Source organism: Echiichthys vipera (genome assembly GCF_963691815.1).
Source record: "Echiichthys vipera genome assembly, chromosome: 20".
NCBI classification, from domain to species: Eukaryota; Metazoa; Chordata; class Actinopteri; order Perciformes; family Trachinidae; genus Echiichthys; species Echiichthys vipera.
This window is the reverse complement of record NC_139845.1, coordinates 23,760,124-23,779,296: the sequence shown is the minus strand read 5'-3', so window position 1 is coordinate 23,779,296 and position 19,173 is coordinate 23,760,124. Positions and strand designations below refer to the sequence as shown.

At 43.3% G+C, this 19,173-nt stretch overlaps 1 protein-coding gene across 1 annotated transcript in view; it reads right to left on the bottom strand.

The window, feature by feature from the left end:
- The window catches only part of scube1 (signal peptide, CUB domain, EGF-like 1), a 137,889-nt gene extending 119,495 nt beyond the window's left edge, over window positions 1-18,394 (bottom strand). Inside the window, exons 1-2 of the mRNA XM_083935270.1 lie at window positions 18,254-18,394; window positions 14,063-14,185 (exon numbers count right to left, since the gene is read on the bottom strand). Of these exons, the coding sequence (XP_083791396.1) occupies window positions 14,063-14,185; window positions 18,254-18,341 (211 nt within the window). The 5' untranslated portion in view covers window positions 18,342-18,394. The remainder of the gene's footprint in view (window positions 1-14,062; window positions 14,186-18,253) is intronic.
- Window positions 18,395-19,173: the final 779 nt, after the last annotated feature.

The window sequence follows — 19,173 nt, the reverse complement described above, 5'->3', positions numbered from 1 at the left end:
GGGAGGAGGGAGCTTCGGAGGTCAGGCAGGGGGAGAGGGGGGCACTTTTGAGGGAAACGCTGAGTGCTCTAACTGACACATGCAAGAAAGGTAAGGATTGCTGTCAACTGTCAATTGATTTCATTTTTTTTCCAACAATATCTGCTCATGATTATTTTTAAGATTAGATATTGAAAAGGCCAACACTGAAATGAAACACAAGAAAAGAACTGTTTACTTTTCAGATATTTAAACAAAACTCCCTCACCTCAGCCAAAGTGTTTCTGTAGTCTTACCCTGACCACATGTAACATCCTGAACTTTATATGCCCACCAACAACCCTGGCCATCTTCCTAACATCTGTGGTATACAAAAACACAGCTCTTCTTTTACTTGAAGAGACTGGCTAAAGTGGATGTTTAGAGGCCACTTTAGGTCCAATAGATCAGCAGTGGATGACTTATTATTTTCCACCAATATTGGTCTGACACATGAGTCCAGACATTGTTTGTTTGGATCACAGTTTCTCAAGAAGTGGTGGAAAACTGTCAGTGACTCAAGTTGCCAGGTTTGATCGATGGTTGGAGGCTGATGACTCTAAGCAGGAAGGAGATGCTGGCACACAGCAGTGATGGGTGACACACACACACACACACACAAACACACACACACACACACACACACACACACACACACACAAACACACACACACACACACACACACACACACACACACACACACACACACACACACACACACACACACACACACATACACACAGCGCTCAGCCTCAACATCTTGCATGTGGACATAACCCAGACCTGGACACTGAGCGTATAAAAACACTAAACAAACATAAATGTACAGCACACACACCGGAACACATGTTATTGTAATTACACACAGAAAACAACACACATGTGCTACTGACTCACAGTCCACAAGTACAGACATGAAATTAATACATTAGCACAATTCAAATGAACATAAAAAAAATAACAGACGCTGACCAAGTCACATTCACAGAGACGTTGTATCCGCAAAACCCTTTTGTTCAGATGATTAACATCGTGACTGTAGCTCGTGTATGAGAGCTTTGAAAAGTCCAAAAGCAGGCAGACATAAACATGTAAAGATCATCATCTCAAAGGTTTCACTTGGTTAGAAATGATCATGAGAAATGCCAAATCATTGCCACATTCTGAACCATAAAATGCCACAGACATGTTTACCACAAGTACAAAAGCCAACACACATCAGCGCATTTTAAATATGTCCGTCTCAGTACTTGAAGACCACTTCGGCATTATTTGGGCTTACAGGAATACTCCGGTCCACACATACTCACAAGTGTTTGATTGAAAAAGCAAGAACATCTCTTTGAATTAAATGCTGGAGAATGAAAAAGTAAACACAGCCTCATGAAAATGTTCATACAACTGACCTAAACAAAGCTTTAACAGAGCTGCACGTGTGTAAGAACAGCAATCATAGCAATAACAGAAATCATCTTAAAGGTATGGAAAACATAAAAAAAACAATCATTGGGGAATTAAAGAGTCTGAGTCTTGTGTATACAAACTCCTCACAGCCATAACTGGCTCATCCTAAAAGGCATTTGCAACCAATTAGGGTGAGCTGGAATGGGCGACTGTTTAGGGAAAGGTTGTTTGGACACTTTGCTGTGCTGCCAGCTCAGATGGCATGGTTCAGCACGATGTGGAACTTCCTCTGTGCTCTGTTTTTCATCTGTCAGAGATGAAGGGAGAAGGTAAAGACTAGAACGCAACAAGGGGGGAGAGAGCCTTACCATTGAGGGTGAAAGAAAAGCAGCAAGTGATTTATTGTTGCATGAATTGTTTGGAACAAGCAGAATGAGATTACATTGACACTAGATTGGCTAAATTTGACAACACATCTTTCCTCTGTTTCTTTTCAACTAAACTGTCTTTTTTTTGCAAATCCAAAACATTTAAAAATCTGTCTCCAGAGAGGATAAAAGTATCTGCAATGCAAAATTGTGTTTGCTGAAGAGAACAAGAGGAATGACATCAGATAAAAACACACCATATATGGCTCGGGAGAGCATGCATGTCCTGGGGTCTAAAGACTCAATCATATTATAGATTTAATCGCGTTCAGTATGGTGTGTGTAGTTATATTATTGCACTTAATAAGGATGGGGACTGAGAATAGCAGCAGAGGCTTTGTTACCCTGGCTCCTCTATGAGTCAAGCTCCAAAAACACAGCATCCTACATTTACCCTAATGCAACAACATAATGTTATCATTAGAGCCCCCCCCCCCCCCCCCCCCAAACTTGTTTCCAAGCCCGAGCTATGATAGCCCCGATGCAGAGTGAGAGTTAGTGACAGAGACAGTCTGACCTACCAGATATACAGTGTGGGCACGGCTTGACACTAACATTTTTGCTCACCAGCCAATGTGGCTAATCGTTTTCAAAAGTTACTATTCATAAAAGATAGACCATTTAAATATGTTTAATTGAAAGCCTTAGTAATGACTCTATATACAGGATATCTAAGCAGCAATCACGTACAGGTGCATCTAAAACATTAGACCATCATGACTTTTTTCCCGTATATTAGATGAGTTACTGAAACTTTGTGTTCTTTTACAGTTTCAAATTTGAAGTTTATATTACAAATTACAAACGAAAGCCTTTTTGCTTTTTCCCCGCCGTAAGAAAATACAAGCTGTGCAGTACTTTGTTTTCCATCAGACACTCTCTACCTGCCTTCCACTTGCTGTTGAAGACTCTTTTCTTTTTCCACCACATATGGATACTTGCTAATCACGTCTGGATCTACTTCTCTAGTTGTAGCTGTGTTTCTCAACTTAACTGGGGTTTTTTTGTCCATCAAACACAGAAGTATCGTCCGTCACAAGTGCTCATGGGAGTTGTAGTGTCATTACGTACCACTTTGCCAACAGTTTATTAATTCAGATGACCTTTGAGAAGACTACAATTAAATTCAACCAGCCAAAGTGGCAAGTAGGAGCAACTGTGTTACCCGCCACAGCTGAAATTCACCTGAGTATCAGCATTAAGGAGTAGGCTAAATCCATGTAGTCATAAGTGAACTGAAAAATCAAAGGCAAAAGCTTGCCAAGAATTCACAAAAGGAGTTAAAAGCATGTGGATATATGGATTTTGTCTCTGGCACTATGATTTGCTCTAAAAAGTGGTTAGTAGTCTATTATGTTACAATGTTGTACATTGCACAATATGGTCTTAAGTCCGAAGTATGCTAAAACAAGCTAATTCATACGACTTGTTGTCTAACCACAACTGAAGGCAGTAGTGTTTCTGAAAGGCTGCACTTATAGATGGGTTGAGCCTACCATTAAGAGACAAGAGGCATGATGAGCGTTCAAACAGCACACAATTTTTGTCAATCTTTTCCCCAAAGAAGATTCTGTTTAGTCTGAGGTTTACATTAAGTGCCCAACAATCACTGAAAATCAGTAGGTACGTCAGCCAACAGGGCACAAAAACATGCAGGTAAAACCTTCTTTCAAAGAGCAAGCAAATACGGTACCTTCAACCAATTCAATTCAAGGATTCTAGGATTTCGACCTGTCATGTGAAAATAAAGTAGGATGAACTGGTTGAATTATGCTGAGGTGATGGAAAGAACGGATGAGTTTTCAAGCATGTGTAGGTGCATGTGTGACAGAGATATTAGAGGGAGGTGGAAGAGGTTGGTGGAGAGAGGAGGAAGGTGTGTCGTACGGTCTACTTGGCCCCAAACGGTGCCACTTCCTGCCCCTGAGCTGTTGTTGACATCTGACAGCGGTGCCCCGACAGCTTCAGACTGGCTGCTGCTTCCGCTCACATGCGCACGTTTTCTAATTGCAGAGGAAGCGTTTATGCTCGAAGTCTCATCAAGTGAATTAGGCGCCTTCACTGATGGCCCCACACCCCCTTACTGGACAGACTTACTGAGGGGCAGCGGGTAGAAAAGTACAAAAAGGGAGAGGAGGGGATGCTACTCACACTTGTAAGGTGTCTGAAGGTTTCTGTGAGCCAAATTTAATACCTTTAATCCCATCTAGAATGACTATTAACTCCACAAACGACGACAGCACATTTAATGATGTTCAGTCTCACCTTCAGACATCTGTTTTCAGAAAAAAAAAGGACTGATATACCCACTGCTCGCTACGTCACAGTCCCAAACAACGCATGATGATGGCAACTAACATTAGGTACTTAGTGAAGGAAGTGGCCGATTTAGCCCCTGAAGAGCCAGACATTTTTCTCACTTGAAAACCAAAACAGCTGAAATGGGAGTAAATATTGGACTGATAAAACTGTCAGGTCTGTGTCTGCCATCTTGTTTTGGGTTCCTCCTGCATCCAAGTTTCCAATAATAGCGCTTTATAAAGTAAGTAATTATTTCTATAATTTTAACTTCATGTTTTGAATAAATAAACTAGGGTGGAGGTTGTTGAGCCCAGCAACAGAGGGAAAAAAGTTACCAACTGGCAAAGTTAGCGACTAGGCAGTGTAGACAGTTTACTATCCATGTAGCACCCGTTATCTTTTCTGTAATCACTTATTCGTAATTAACGCGTTAAAGTCCCAGCACTAATAAAAACATTACAACAAGAGGCGATGTCATGTCAGTCTGCCAGCGTGCAGTCCCCATCCAGCACTACAAGCTATTCTTTTTAGCATATCAGCTCTATAGGTAACAAGATTCTGTTTAAAATTGCTTAGAAACCCACCAAGGTAGTGACTGGTGCAAAAAGTCAAACATCAAGCTAATATAGCCAATAACTTATGCGTAACTCTAGTTATAGGCATCACTTCCTTGTTCGCTCATTCACTAGTCTACTCGCTTTTGGGTAAGTGGATAATAAACAGTTTACTAAATAGCGAGCAGCAAATTGAGACCTCAAAATTCAGCCACTCAAGAGAGCACTAAATGAAAGGGTCGGATAAATGTGGTTGACGTATGATTGACTGCCACAATAAAACATATTAGCCAAAGAACAGGAAACAGATCTCAGCTTATTCTCTGAATGTAGATAAAAGAAACAGGCAGACTGACGGACTTAAGCAACCATTTCCACTCGCTCATGTCCCAAAATAACAACCATGCGTGCTTATTTGCGAGGTTCTTAACATCTTTTCTCCATTACCCAAGCTAAGAGTGCGGTTTGCTGCTTTGTCAAGAACAAGCCACAGAAGCACCTATCAAGTCAAGGTCACTCATTTTGCTGTTTTTTTTTTCTTTCAGTTTTGAATCTAATATATATGGAGTTAGTATGTGTGTGTGTTGGTTATGATATAAATCCACATTCTTTATGCAGGATTTTATCACCCAACAAACACTTAAATCTCAGTTGTGGAGTGAAAGCCAAAGTCAGTACCAAGCTGTAGGGAATTTCTTTTCTCCTGGTGAGCTTTTTCTGAGTGACATTTCCACCCTGCAGACATCATCCTTCAAAGACTGACAATGAAGCTTGGAGATGCTGGCATGAGGTCACTGTATCTATATATAAAGTCTGAGCCTCAATCAATCTGACCTGCTCCACTGGGTCTGAGCATGGAAGAAGCCGACAGACAGATAGAAGATGGAGGGAGGTACACAGACAGAATATGCGTTGATGGGTAGCATTTGTGTGATTATGAGTGTTTGAATTGAGGTTTGTGCGTGTCTGTAGCTAGCCAGTGAGGAGAGCGACTGACTGATGACGGAGGTGCAGACGCCAGGCAGACAATGGCCTAGTAATTGTCTGCCACTATTCCCTCTCGCCCTCCCGCCCGCGCCGCCTCCCTCGCCATCTATTCTTCCCATGAGATGCCCTTTCTCCCTCTGTCTCTGTAAAGCAGGTCAGGTGTTTGTTGCTGTGGGACTAAGCTGTAGGGAGGAGCTGCAAGCTGCAAGTAGAATCCAGTCTCAAGCAGGCTAGGTATCTTTCATAATATGTTCCGATCTCGTAATCAAAAACGCATGAAACACAAAAATGGTATTTTATCCGGTTAAGGGAATAATCAGATTATTGAAGTTCCACACTTATACATGAAAGGGGGTTGAATGGGAAAATGACTGAGTAACTCGACCTCCGGTACAATAGGTGGTGCTCCGCTAACATACTGCTGGGCTGTATGTGGCTTTTTTTCAGGTTAATCTTTGTCAAAATCACAAACGGGGGGAATACGGATGACTTTTGGACAGAATTACAACAAAAACAGCTCTTCTTGGTGGTGATGTTAGGGCAGTTATAACCCACGCAGCATGTGCAGACAATACATTAAAAATAATACTTTTTAACGTATTATTAGTATTGTTATTGTATGAACTTAGTGCTACAGCGGGGTGACAGTCACAGAGCGAGACAGACATGGCTGATAGTGGCTGAAGTGCTTCTGCTAACCTTCCTAAGCTTGTTGAAAAAGCAAAGCATAGAAAAAAATTATGGAAATACTGGAAATACTGGAAATGTAACTGCAACAGAAATACACCAACAAGGAGAAGAAGAGACGGGGAGACGCTTCGTACAAACACCAGCGATTGTCCAAATCCTCTTGGCAAATTTTTTTTTCAAAAGCGACGAGCAACAAATCTAGCGACTTATTCAGACCATCATGGAAAAGCATTGGCATGCATTGCCGCTCAGAGTCCCCCCCCCCCCATCTCCTCTCACTGTGTTAAGCTGTTCACATGACGACGTGAGGGCGGCTTTTTTTTTTTTTATCCACTCTGGGACCCGGTTTCAGAATAGAATGTTTTTGAGGCTCCCATAACGCCGCATTCGTCTGGATGATCGGCCAAAATGATAAAAAAACAAACATTTGCTGTTACTGCAAAATGCACTTTGTGTGGACAGGCCTTTACGCTACAGTGTTCAAAAGTAAGCTTCAGACTTAATTAGTTGCTTTGGTACAAAGATAAAGCCTTGGCCTTCAAATGAGACACGAACGGAGATGGTGGAGGCTTTAATGTTAAAACACACAATGACAGGCAGGAGAAGAGGCGTCTCTCCAGTAGATATGGGCAGCTGATGAAAACCACTCAATTAGTCTGTAAGTGACAAATGCTGAGTAAACACAGGCTGCTTTCACAGGCCTCTGACAACTCTGTGGCAACGAGCCAGATCACTCATCCCTCGGGGCCATCATACACAGTAAGTCTTTTTTTTTACAGGCGACCGAACCTTTAAATATGCATCAAAACCACCCTTTTTCCCCAAAATGATATTGATTTCATTGCATAATCATTTTTTTCAAAGAATATCCTCACCTGAAGATTACCTTCAGCACCTAGCACACAAGCCATGATGAAATAAGGCAAAAATAAAGAAAACATGTGAATTTTGGTTAGATAAGCTTTAAAGAGCTGACATTTCATACTGTTGTTGGGATGAGTTTTTTTGCAGCAGGAATGCCATCACTTATCTCCCAAAGCTTGTGGAGTTTTTCTGCCCCGAACTCTGAAAACACAGCAAAGTCGGGTTGATTTAGTGATTCATCTTATCATAACCCTTTGAATTTTTAACTTTCGGCTTGGTAAACAAGCGCTCACAACACTCAACAGACGGTTACAGTTGCGCTAGATCTCTTTATAAACAGGGAGACAACTCTGGCACTGTTTTGCACACACACACATGCACACGCGCACGCGCACACACACACACACACATGAAGTAAAGCAGGCTTGACTGATACACAGCTCCTCCCACATACTCTTCATTTGACAGCACAGGGATAAAAGTTCACATTTTTCCATAACGAGCCAGCAGTATTAGCTTGTGGAAAAGTCTACAGAGAGGGCAGCGTTCATAAACTGCAGATCCGATTTCAGTGGCGAGCAGCTTTCAGAGACACACATTCACTTGAGGAAATGACTCCTCTGAGGACACAGTCCTGATGGGAGCACTCAGATGGTCAGCGATGGAACACCCATGGTCATCAGTCTGGGTGAAGCTTGCTGTGGCTGGGATGTGATCCCGCTGAGTCCGGCTGAACTGCTGGGCAGCAGGCTCTTAGCAGAACAATGCGGACTGCGAGCTGCTAATTTGTAGTGCCGAAGTGTAGCAGAGGCTGAGAGCACAGGTCGTCTCCCTTGGTCACCGGCGCATCGAAACCCAGCCGTTACAAAAGAGCATGATGAAGCCAGAGTTTTCTCAATGTGGAGCCACACAGGCCACATCCCTCTGGAACCTCTAAAGTGCACGTGAATGTCATCATCAATACGATTAAGGTTCTTGTGGCTTTCTGAAAAACGAAAGTAAAAAAAAATTCTGTACAATATTCTGGTGATATTTTGACCATATAGAGCTTTTGACAAACGTACTTCTGTTTTTTGGCCTGACCCAGTACATTGAGCATTTGTTTTGTGTGTGAAAAGTCGAACCACTTCACATCATGGCTTTTTTTGGCAGTTTCTTGAATGCTCAGCTCTCATTGCTGTCAGAGACAAAACCAACTGCAAACTAATCTGCATCACCTACTCTGAGCCAAAGGATATTCCTGGGAAATATCTGCAAAATACTGAGTGTCTTAATTAGGAAACATCAAAATAAGAACTTGACATGTCTAATGTGTTTGGAGTCATTGGGTTTTTGACCCTGGTCTTTTAATATTGAGCATTTACCATGGACTGTATAAAAAATGGATGTAGCATACCCGTCGGGGTCCGTTCTCTCAACTTGATCCAATCGTCTTCTCCTACGGGAGTCTCCATCTTGTCAGACTTTGACTCCGCCTCATTTCGTCTGACCAAAAAAGGGCATGTATGTGACGTTGGGGGGAGGGTGATACGTCGGTCTGGGTCACCTATACCTCTGAGGAGAAGTGAGGGCCAGAGGCTAGCTGTCAGGAGGCTGCTGTGTGATAAAATTATCTTTGGCCACATAAAACCACTAGATCTGCCTCCATCAGCTGGTCACGTCTAGAGTGCTCCACAAGTCTCTATGGATGGTGTTTACCTTCGCACAGTGACATCAAGCAATGTCGACAAGAAATTGTGGTTTTCCTCAGTTTTCCTGTCCACACATGACTGCTGAAACCAGACTTTTCCAAAAAGTTCACCCTGGACAAAAAAAACTCCGGTTTCAGGAGCCCACAGCTGCAACATTCTGGCAGGCAGCGTTGTAGACGGCGTTGGTCTGTGAGAGACTAAAGATGTCCCAGAGTGTGGACGGAGAATTCCAGACATTGGTTTGACAGATGAGAGAAACTGACGATCAACGTCTCTTTCAGTATTTCAGGATGTCCGTCGGGGCTTTGATGACTCGCTCGCTCCTGATATTCACGTCCCCACGATTTCTGTTGGTACTGCAACATCTTGTCCATATCTGTACCCATCCGTAAGATTGCAGGATAGGTGCAGAAATACGGACGAAATGTATGGAGAGTACGGACAGATCCTTACGCGTATCTAATTTTGAGCAGAAAGGAGCCTTAAGAAAAGACAGCAGTGGCTTTTGTCTGAGGATCCAAACCCACTTCCAGATTGATAGATCTCTGATGACATTGTTCTATAAATCTTTTAGTTAGACATTTCTCAATCGAGTGTGTAGGGACTCTTATGCTTCTGCAGAGGTTTGGTGTTATTTTGAGCAGTATTAGTGGTTAAGAAAGATCTTTTAATGCCTTCACCGTGCTGCCCTGAGTTAATCAGTGTTAGCCACATCCAGCTGTTAGCGACTCGATCAGATTTCTCCCTTAATAGTTCATACGCAAAAAGAACTGTCTTGATGGCTTATTTGATGTTTGTAAGTGCCGAAAAAGACCATTGGGATTTTGCGCCGGAATTACCCTTTCAGAGACAAACTACTAAATTTGATGGGGTAGGAGAGACACTTCCTCAGAATTCTGTCAAAGAGCTGTATAGTATGATGTTTAGTTTGTCTGGAGGCTGATGGATCTCTGCAGTGAACTAAAAATGTAAACTATGAAGACGTTTGTGCTGTCAGAGTAGTAGAGGGACAACCCTGGGAGCTCATTGTTTTCGATTAGCTCGTTACCACTGACTTTGCACATATTGCTGCTTGTCTTAACTGACCTGTCTTTCTGCCAGCACTTAGTGCCAAACCATACAGAGAGGCCTAGATGTGAAAACAATAAAAATAGCACATTGCATCCAAGGATATGGAGTATGAAGGGTGCATGTGGAGGTCTCTGAATGAATGCAGGTGCTCTGGACAGAAAAGTCTGATAAGATGACAAATGAGAGATAACAGTGTGGATAGATCATATATTTCTGAGCCAATGTCCTCGTGAGGATTGTGGAGTATAAAGACTATGATTGTATCCAGTTTCTCCCACTGTAAGTTTTACTGTTGAGTGAGTGAGGTGCTGATATGGAATGAGTCGTCGCTGATAATAAAAAATAAAAAAAGCAGAGAAAACTTGAGGGATGGAGCGGGCGAGCACAGGCGCTCTGCTTCCAGGTGCTTCCAGGAATAGCAGAGCCGCTAATGGTGCTGGCCTGCAAAGTGGCTCATAATGCCTGTTGATCGAAAACCCAGCCGGCCAATTACAGCGGCCATATCTAATCACCGGAGTCAGGGGTCAACTCCCATTCACCATCTGTCTTCATTTGACGCGACTGTCATGAGCTGCTGCCTCATCACCGGGGGTTGATGGATCTTATTGTAGAGTCAGGAGGCAAAGTGTGTTGTTAGGGCTGTTTGACACACACACACACACACACACACACACACACACATACACACACACCTGCAGAAGCATTCAAGTGCTTGATGAAGAATGGTGATAATGCAACACAGTTGACATTCAACACTCAGATGTACACACACTTATGCAGTAACGCACACTGATTCAAATGCTGGCCAGGGTGAAGTGATGTAATAAAAAGAGGCTGGCAGGACAGGTCCACTCAGACAGCAGCTTTATTCGAGGAGGATCATGTTCCTGACAAGCCCGAACCCTCTCAGAGGACAGAGGAACAACAGGACGCCTTGTTTAGACTGCGTGTGTGTCCGTCCAGTGTAATAAATCCTACCAATAAATCACATGATACATGGTAAACAGAAAAGACAACAGAGCTGCAAAATTACACAATCAATAATCATTCACATATAAAGGGTCAGTTCAACCAAAAAGGACGTCATTGTGAGACACCAGCACATGCAGAGGAGCAACAAAACAATGAGACAGAGAGCTCATGGGGAGATCAACATACAGATCTGTTGTAAAGCCCCTGTCATGGCTGAACAACATCCTATAGAGGTCTGAAGTCATGACATCACATGGGCCTGCCTCTGTTCCACTAGCATCTGTACCTATACTCATTCAGCATTTCTTTTAAAAATGAAGCATGTTCTTGGAACTTTCCATATTCTCAGACAAACCGGCATCCACGCAGGGCCGCCCCTCCGTAAACGCAGATTACGCGTATCTCATGTTGTGCTGGGGGCCTCGTATTATGCGCAAATGCGGCGCAATGCGTGCCACGGGTGCGAGTTGCAACAAACGATCAGACGTTGTGCCTGCACACACCAAGTCAAGTGAGTTTGACAGGAGAGAAAGGAGGTCTGTCATTCACCGTACCGCACGCATTGCTGCAATGATTTACAACCAACCACCGACCAATCACTGCTCAGAGCCGGGCACGAGTGCAGGTGAGGAGATTGTGACAAAAAAACATGAGGAAAAAAATAAAACAAGAAGAGGCTCGAGCTTCGCTCAAAGGGGAGTATGTTATTTGAGTACAAATGTAAAACCATATTATAGGCTACACTTCAGCTGCAATTATTGGGACATGAAAGAAAGTCCATTTCTGTTTACAGGCTACTGGAGATTAAGCAGACATTACTATTCATTAAATGTCCTATCTGCCCCCGACAATACAGATAAAGCAGGTTTGCAGACATAGATCAGTTAAAGTTTATAGTCTGGAAAACAGAGGATTTTTTTTTAAATTGATTGATGATGGAGTATTAGACAGAGACATCCAACTTTCCATCAGTCAATACATGTTTTTGAAATTGGCTTTTTCAATATTCAGGTTTCTATTTTTCACTAGATAGTAGTTCATATTTAAACATACCATTTCAGAAAACTTGTAATTCAGTGTCTTGCGTCTTTAGAAAAGTAATCAACTGGGGAGTTTTGGTGACCTGGCTGTCTCTCCTTTATTCCTAATGGTCCTATATTTTTGAGGCATGCCCCACAACAAAATTACACATTTGGCCAGGGTGGCTCTGCATCCATGACAGCACTTGATTTAAGAAATTACTACCTTAGTGATTTAATAAAGTTAAACCATTTTTTCTAATTAAATTATTTCTATTTCTATGGTTTAGACAGATTTTAATAAAACTACAAAAAATAAGACCCAAGTTGTAGTAAACTAAACTTCATAATTGTTTGAAAAGTGCAAAAATGTCCCATTATGAGCTGACTAGCTATATGGGAAACGATTAGCGGGTTGCACTGTGTATGTGTGTGTTTGTGTGTGTGTGTGTGTGTGTGTGTGTGTGTGTGTGTGTGTGTGTGTGTGTGTGTGTGTGTGTGTGTGTGTGTGTGTGTGTGTGTGTGTGTGTGTGTGTGTGTCTGTGTGTGTGTGAATTAATGTCTTAATAAAGGGGAGGGGGGGGGTATCTGTGCAGTCAACTGAGCTCCAGCTGTGGTGTGCTTTGAGGCAGAAGTGAGTGGAGGTGTGAACGCACAGCCAGGTGCTGCCCCTGTCTAACCCTGACGCCCTCGTGAAGTCCACTTCCTCCCCATTAATTAGGAGAATAATTGTGTGTATGTGAGTGTGTGTGTGTGTGTGTGTGTGTGTGTGTGTGTGTGTGTGTGTGTGTGTGTGTGTGTGTGTGTGTGTGTGTGTGTGTGTGTGTGTGTGTGTGTGTGTGTGTGTGCGTGTGTGTGTGTGTGTGTTGGGGGGGAATGGAGGGTGTGTGCATGTCAGGGTTGTGAAACAGCTGTCTAACTAGCCGTTACATGATCAGAGGCCTAGTTTTTGAACCCAGATCAGGTCTAGATGTGTTTATGGCTACATCCACACACTTGCATTAATAACGCTTATCTGCTGACACGGTTACGCCTGGCGTCAACACTGCTCCGGAGTTTTTAATATGAAAACTCCAGGTTGTGTTTTAGTGTGGGCGGGCAGAAACAGAGATGTTTGTAAAGGATGGTGCAGACTCCTACGTCAGTCACTCTTATCAGTTAGATAGGCTGACAGACCTGACTGTGATACATGTGAGTTAATACGCTGTAGTTTTAGTGTTGATGTTCACTCTTTCATGCTGTGTGGTTATGCTTCTACATTTAAGCTCACTGTTTGTGATCTTCCTTCGTCTCACTTACATTCAGCATATCTATGTGCATCTTTTTTTAGAGAAACCATCAACTTGGCAGCACAGCGTATGAAAACAGACGGAGCTGTAAAGTTTCAACCACATCATTCAGGTATTGTAATAATCTGCTCCATGTATAACGTTTCATCGTAAATAACGTCAAAGACCGCAAAATGTTTCCATGCAGTGTGACTTCAGGTTAAGGATACTGTGTTGTAGTCTCTGGTTTCAGAAGCAGTTGCATTTTCTAATTGAGCAGCACTTATTTTTTAATTATTGCCAAAATACTTGTGTTTTGTTATTTTGAGTTGCTTGATAATGGTAAATAATTTAATATACAGTGAATATATGTGTGGGCAGGTACAAATGTTACAATGAAAAACTTTACCAAAACTGATGGTGGTGTTGCTGCTCATCATTTTGTGTGTGTGTGTGTGTGTGTGTGTGTGTGTGCGTGTGCACGTGCATGTGTGCGTGTGCGTGTGTGTTTACAATGTTCTCTTATCTGTAAAAACAAAAGTTTTGAAGCTACACTCATTTGCACCGATCCGGGTGATGTTGTAGAACAACACACTGAATAAGGAGGTTGTAGAGGACAGTGCTGTACAGTGGACTTATCTGGGACTCCAGATATAATTACACAGTTATCTCCAGTATAAAGGCTGGTCTGGGGCATGAAACTTCCGGACTCAAAATGAATCCCACTCCGGCCCTGGTAGAGACGAAGGAAAGGGCTTGAAGAGGAGGTATAATGAAGTGGAAAAGCCGCTCACCTTCGCATTGCTTGCCATCTCCCTTGTAGCCCGGCTTGCAGATGCAGTTGTAGGACTTGGGCGTGTTCTGGCAGAGGGCGTCGATGTGGCAGTCATCCGAACCTTCTGCACACTCATCTGCATCTGCACAAACGTTGGAAAAAAATCAATACCCAATTGACATGAGTCCCAGGGGATTCAACGAGCCCTGATGGTGGGTATGACTAGGAATGCAAAGCCATTTAAAGTGTAAATTTGACGCAAAATCACCAGTGGGCTCCTTCCTTTTGGATTGACTTTGGTAAATCTACTTGAATGGACTTTACTATGAGAGGAGCTGGTACAGGGGCCAGTAGGTAAGTCTTTAAAACACTCTTTTAATAAACTCTGGGTTCACTAACTACATTGTTGGTGCTTTGTTTTCTGTGTAGGGACTCTTCTCATGCTGCTGCAGAGGTTTGCTGTTATTCTGAGTAGTATTAGTGGTTAAAAAAGACGTTTTTATGTCTTCACCGTACTGCCCCGAGCTAATCAGTGTTAGCCACGTTCGACTGTTAGCGACTCTACCAAATTTCTCTGTTAATAGTTGGTGCACAAAAAAAACTGTCTCAATGGCTTATTTCATTACCTGCCTCTCGCCAGAGGAATTTTGTTTCTCCTTGCTTCGTTCCATAGGAAAGTGATTTCAGGAGGCTGGGCATTATCAAAAATCATTGCATATGATTGGTTAAACCACTTGTCTGTCATCGTTATTGACGTGCTACTTCAACCACTCACATGAAAACCAACCTGTGACGCTGATGAGAGCGACGCAGGGAAAAACCAAACAGAACAGCCGACATGGTTTCCACCAACAAAAGAGCCGTTCTCTGGTGTTCATTAAAGAAGAAAGATTCTCTAGATTTGACAACACGGATGAAACAGCAGCATCCATGGTGACGCCTGCTTCCTCGATGTGAGCCGCCACAGTCGTTTCTCTGCTACGTCACATCTATCAAACCCCACCCGGCGGTCCTGATTGGCCTGACCATTTTTTGCGGACCCTGAAATCACTTTCCTATGGAGCCAATCCAGATGGTTGAATGGAGCTAGGCGGAGTCAAGACAGAAGCAAGGGGGAACCAAAGTCATCTGCCAAGAGTCAGGTTATTATTTGATGTATATAAGTGCCGAAAAAAGACCATGGGATGATTTTGCACCGGAATTACACAAGCGGAGCGGACAATATTTCCGGATTTCCAATGAAGCAGCAGATATCTGGGACTTCCTCTTCCAGCTAGCATTTCTGCATTCATATGCAGAATCTGTTCATGGAGTACATACTTTGTAACACTGATGAAGGCATGATAAATGTTAATGAGTGGTTCCTAACATAAGGGTATGGATTTGATAAGGGGTTGCAAGAAGATTATAGGACAAAAAAACAGAGAAACATTTAGGCCTGTCCAATACAAAATTAAAATGTTACATTTGAAACGTCATTGCTTTTTTCCCCCTTGTGAATTACTGGATAGTTTTACTTAAAAAGTTCAAATAAAATCACTCTTTCCCTGATTATAACCCATTGACGTATGGCACCTGTGACAATAGGTCCCAGTGTTGGTCGAATGGCTATGTTCAGCAGCAGAGGGAAAAGCTTTGTCTTTATAGAGAGTGGTGGTGTTCAACCACCCGACAAGCACTTTGTTGAAGAATAATGACTCCTTTGCCAGGCAAGGAGGGTCTAATGAAAGCCACTATTCAGTTGCATTGTGAGAAACATGGCATCCAGCTGTTTTGGAACTGGACTCATACTAGGACCGGAGACCATGGAGTAGAAGCCAGACGGTGCAACTCTTATACAATTCCTGTATGTGTGTCACGCAGGTTTCTCCATGGCCCGCCCCTTTAGGAGACAAGCAGCAGGACCTGAGTAGATTGACTCCAATGGGAGAAGTGAAGGTGAATACAGATTATGACCATAATCACTGAATATTGGACACATTTTGACAAGCCACATCTCTCCAGAATATTCGGATACTAAAATAGCATTTTTTCAGAGAACAAAGGATAAAACTGACTTTGTTCAAGACGTGTTTCTGTCTCACTCTCACAAGAACACAGCTAAGCTAAAGTCAACCAACCTTCATGGGGAGCGTACCTATGTTCCCCGGGTCCCATGTTCCCCTCTTTGTATGTATGTGGCTTTTCGTAGAAAGGGTTCGAAATTCCACGGTCTGTTATTTTTTCCACAATCAGTGCCAAACCAGGCAAATAGGCCTATGTAGACCCTAACACTACCCCCTACCCTGACCCTAACCATAACCCCTAACCCTAACAAAATGTACCCTAATGAATGAAATCAGTGAAGGCATATGGTGCGTTCCATTAACCTCGGAAGTCGGAGGTCGCAGCTGGGAATGACGTCAAACCCGAGTTATCAGCGTTTCAGTTACAAAGTCGGAAAAAACACAGCTGAAGCTACCAGGCTACGGTTAGCCTTTGTTAACTCGACCTGCTTTGTAGTTTGCATATACACATAAAGTAAATTACACTATGACAGCATTTCCATATACAGTATAAACATCTAACAATACTATGTATACGGCTGACTTATTGTGACAACAAATAGAAAAAGTGTTAATAAAAGGATTATTACAGGAGCTTCTTTACTGTTTAGAACCGGGGCAGCAGTCTTTAGGTCGGGGGTGGTGTGGATCGTCCAATTTTCCGAGTCAGAAATCCGACCTCTTGGTCAGGGAAAAATAGGGATGACCCCCTTTCATGCACACATAAATAAGCTTTCTAATGCTAAGTATAACTTTTAGCTGTGTATATATCTAATGTTAGCAAAAGAAAATTATAAAAAAAATACAAAGAAAATATAAATAAATGAACTCTTTTATAATGTTTGGTTCCTGCTGTCTTATCTATGGTTCAGCAGTCCTTTGCATCACCACAGAGCTCCTCTGCTTCCATCCGAGTAAAAATAGCAACAGGGCTGGAAGCTGCCTGTGGTTCAGCCCCTGCTCTCTGCCTGGCCCTCTGCCCGGCTCAGCTGTAGAAAAGCAATAAATAAAACATAAAACGGAATTTACAATAAATATTTTTCCTTTTTTTTTTAAAAAAAAGTCTGAGTATTTTATTGGAGCGGAGGAGAAGGACTGACAAAGAGTGAGAGCAAAAGCAGCAACAAGTTAAAGTGTTTGATGGGATTTTTGATGTTGACATGAGGCACAACTTTAAACCCTTGTCTTTCCCGCAGTGTGCTGTCCAAACCGGAGTGGCCCTGGTTTTGACAAAGCCTTTCCTGCATGATCGCTCGCTGTCTCAATATTGACGCATTCACAGTGGTGGGAGGGTGAACAATGTCCTGCTGCTGCTGCTGCTGCTCGGTCGATATTGGGCCCCTGCTGCCTGCCTGCTCCTCCTGGGACTTGGACGGCCCTGCTGCTGCCACCACCCCCCTCAACCCACGTTTACACACACACCCACACACACGCACGCACACACACACACACACACGCACACGCACAAACAAACACACAGCCTCCAGCTCCGGACAGGACATCGAACCACGGGACTAGATGCTCTTTAGCGGACAACCCTTCTAAAGAGCAGCCTCGGTAAATCATTTGCACCATTTCCATGAGGCAAATATTAAAACAGGCAGCCCTCTCACTCCCAATCACAGCAAACGAGCGCTTAACCCCGGGAGCAAGCTGCGGTTTCCGATTGAAATTGACCTCTGCGCGCAGGAAACACAAGTTCCAGTGAAGTCCGCAGCGCCGCTCAGCCGAGTGATCCGTCTGCGCATCTCAAACGCCTCTGAGCAAAGAACGGGGATGTCAAAGTGACTTTCTCCCGAGACTTTCGCCTTTAATAAAGCAGTGATTATTTACTAAATGACCAAATTCAACAGAACAAAAATGCGTTCTATTACAATTTAAACCAAAAAGGTGTGCGGGTCTTTTTTTTTTCTTGTCGCACAATTCCTATGCAGTTCTAATATCACGGTGCATAAAAAACCCATCACACATCTAACTTAAGGACACTTTCACTGTGTCACATCTAAAGTGGCCTACTTGTGCTTCGTGTTTTCATATCACTACAATATTCACAGCAGTTTTTCCACGCACGTTTCCATCATTTAAGCCGATAGGACTGAAGCCACCAAAAAGTGCATTTCATGGCTGACAATAAAGCAAGACGGAGAGGAAAGGGGAGCTCTTACCTGCCGGTCCGACATTCCCCATCACCCTGCAAGTATTTATGAGGAGGATAAACAAACAAATGTCCCGGGAAAAACAAGCGCTCCCCATGCTGACAGACGGTGTGAGGATTCAGCAGGGCTTTTCTGGGGGATTGGACTGCGTGTGTGTGTGTGTGTGTGTGTGTGTGTGTGTGTGTGTGTGTGTGTGTGTGTGTGTGTGTGTGTGTGTGTGTGTGTGTGTGTGTGTGTGTGTCTCTGATAGAGAGGAGGAGGACCGCTTTTGGTGGACTGGCAGCGGCGGAGAGAGAGAGAAAGAGAGAGAGAGAGGGAAAGAGGGAGAGAGAGAGAGGGAACAGCAGGGAAGAGAGGAGGCAATCTGAGCCCTCTGATTGGCTTGTTTGTGGCGGTAGAGAGAGAGAGAGAGAGAGACAGAGAGAGAGAGAGAGAGAGAGAGACCACAAATGAGATTTATAGCAGTGCTTTCCAGCTGGGGGTCCAAAGATAAGTCTGAGGTGTAACCAGATTCTGTTGAAAGAGTAAGAAAGGTATTAAAGCTGAGTTTGGTCTGAATTTCTCTACCTGTTTTGCTTGTTAAAATATCTGAGAAGCAGTGGGGTGTACAGTGGGAGGGCATGGGTCACCCCACCCCATGGCTCAATTCTTGAAAACCATGTGCCAGGGAGCCAAGACGCGTGTTAAAGTGTCCTCAAGCAGCCAAAAACGTGTGTTAAAGTGACCTCTGAGAGTCAAAACGTGTTCTAAAGTGCCCTATAGGAGCCAAAACGTGTGCTAACATGCCCACTAGGAGCCAAAACGTGTGCTAACGTGCCCACTAGGAGACAAAACGTGTGCTAAAGTGCCCTCTAGAAGCCAAAATGCGCTTTAAAGTGCCTAATAGGAGCCAAAACGTGTGCTAGTGTCCTCAGGAAGCCAAAATGCAT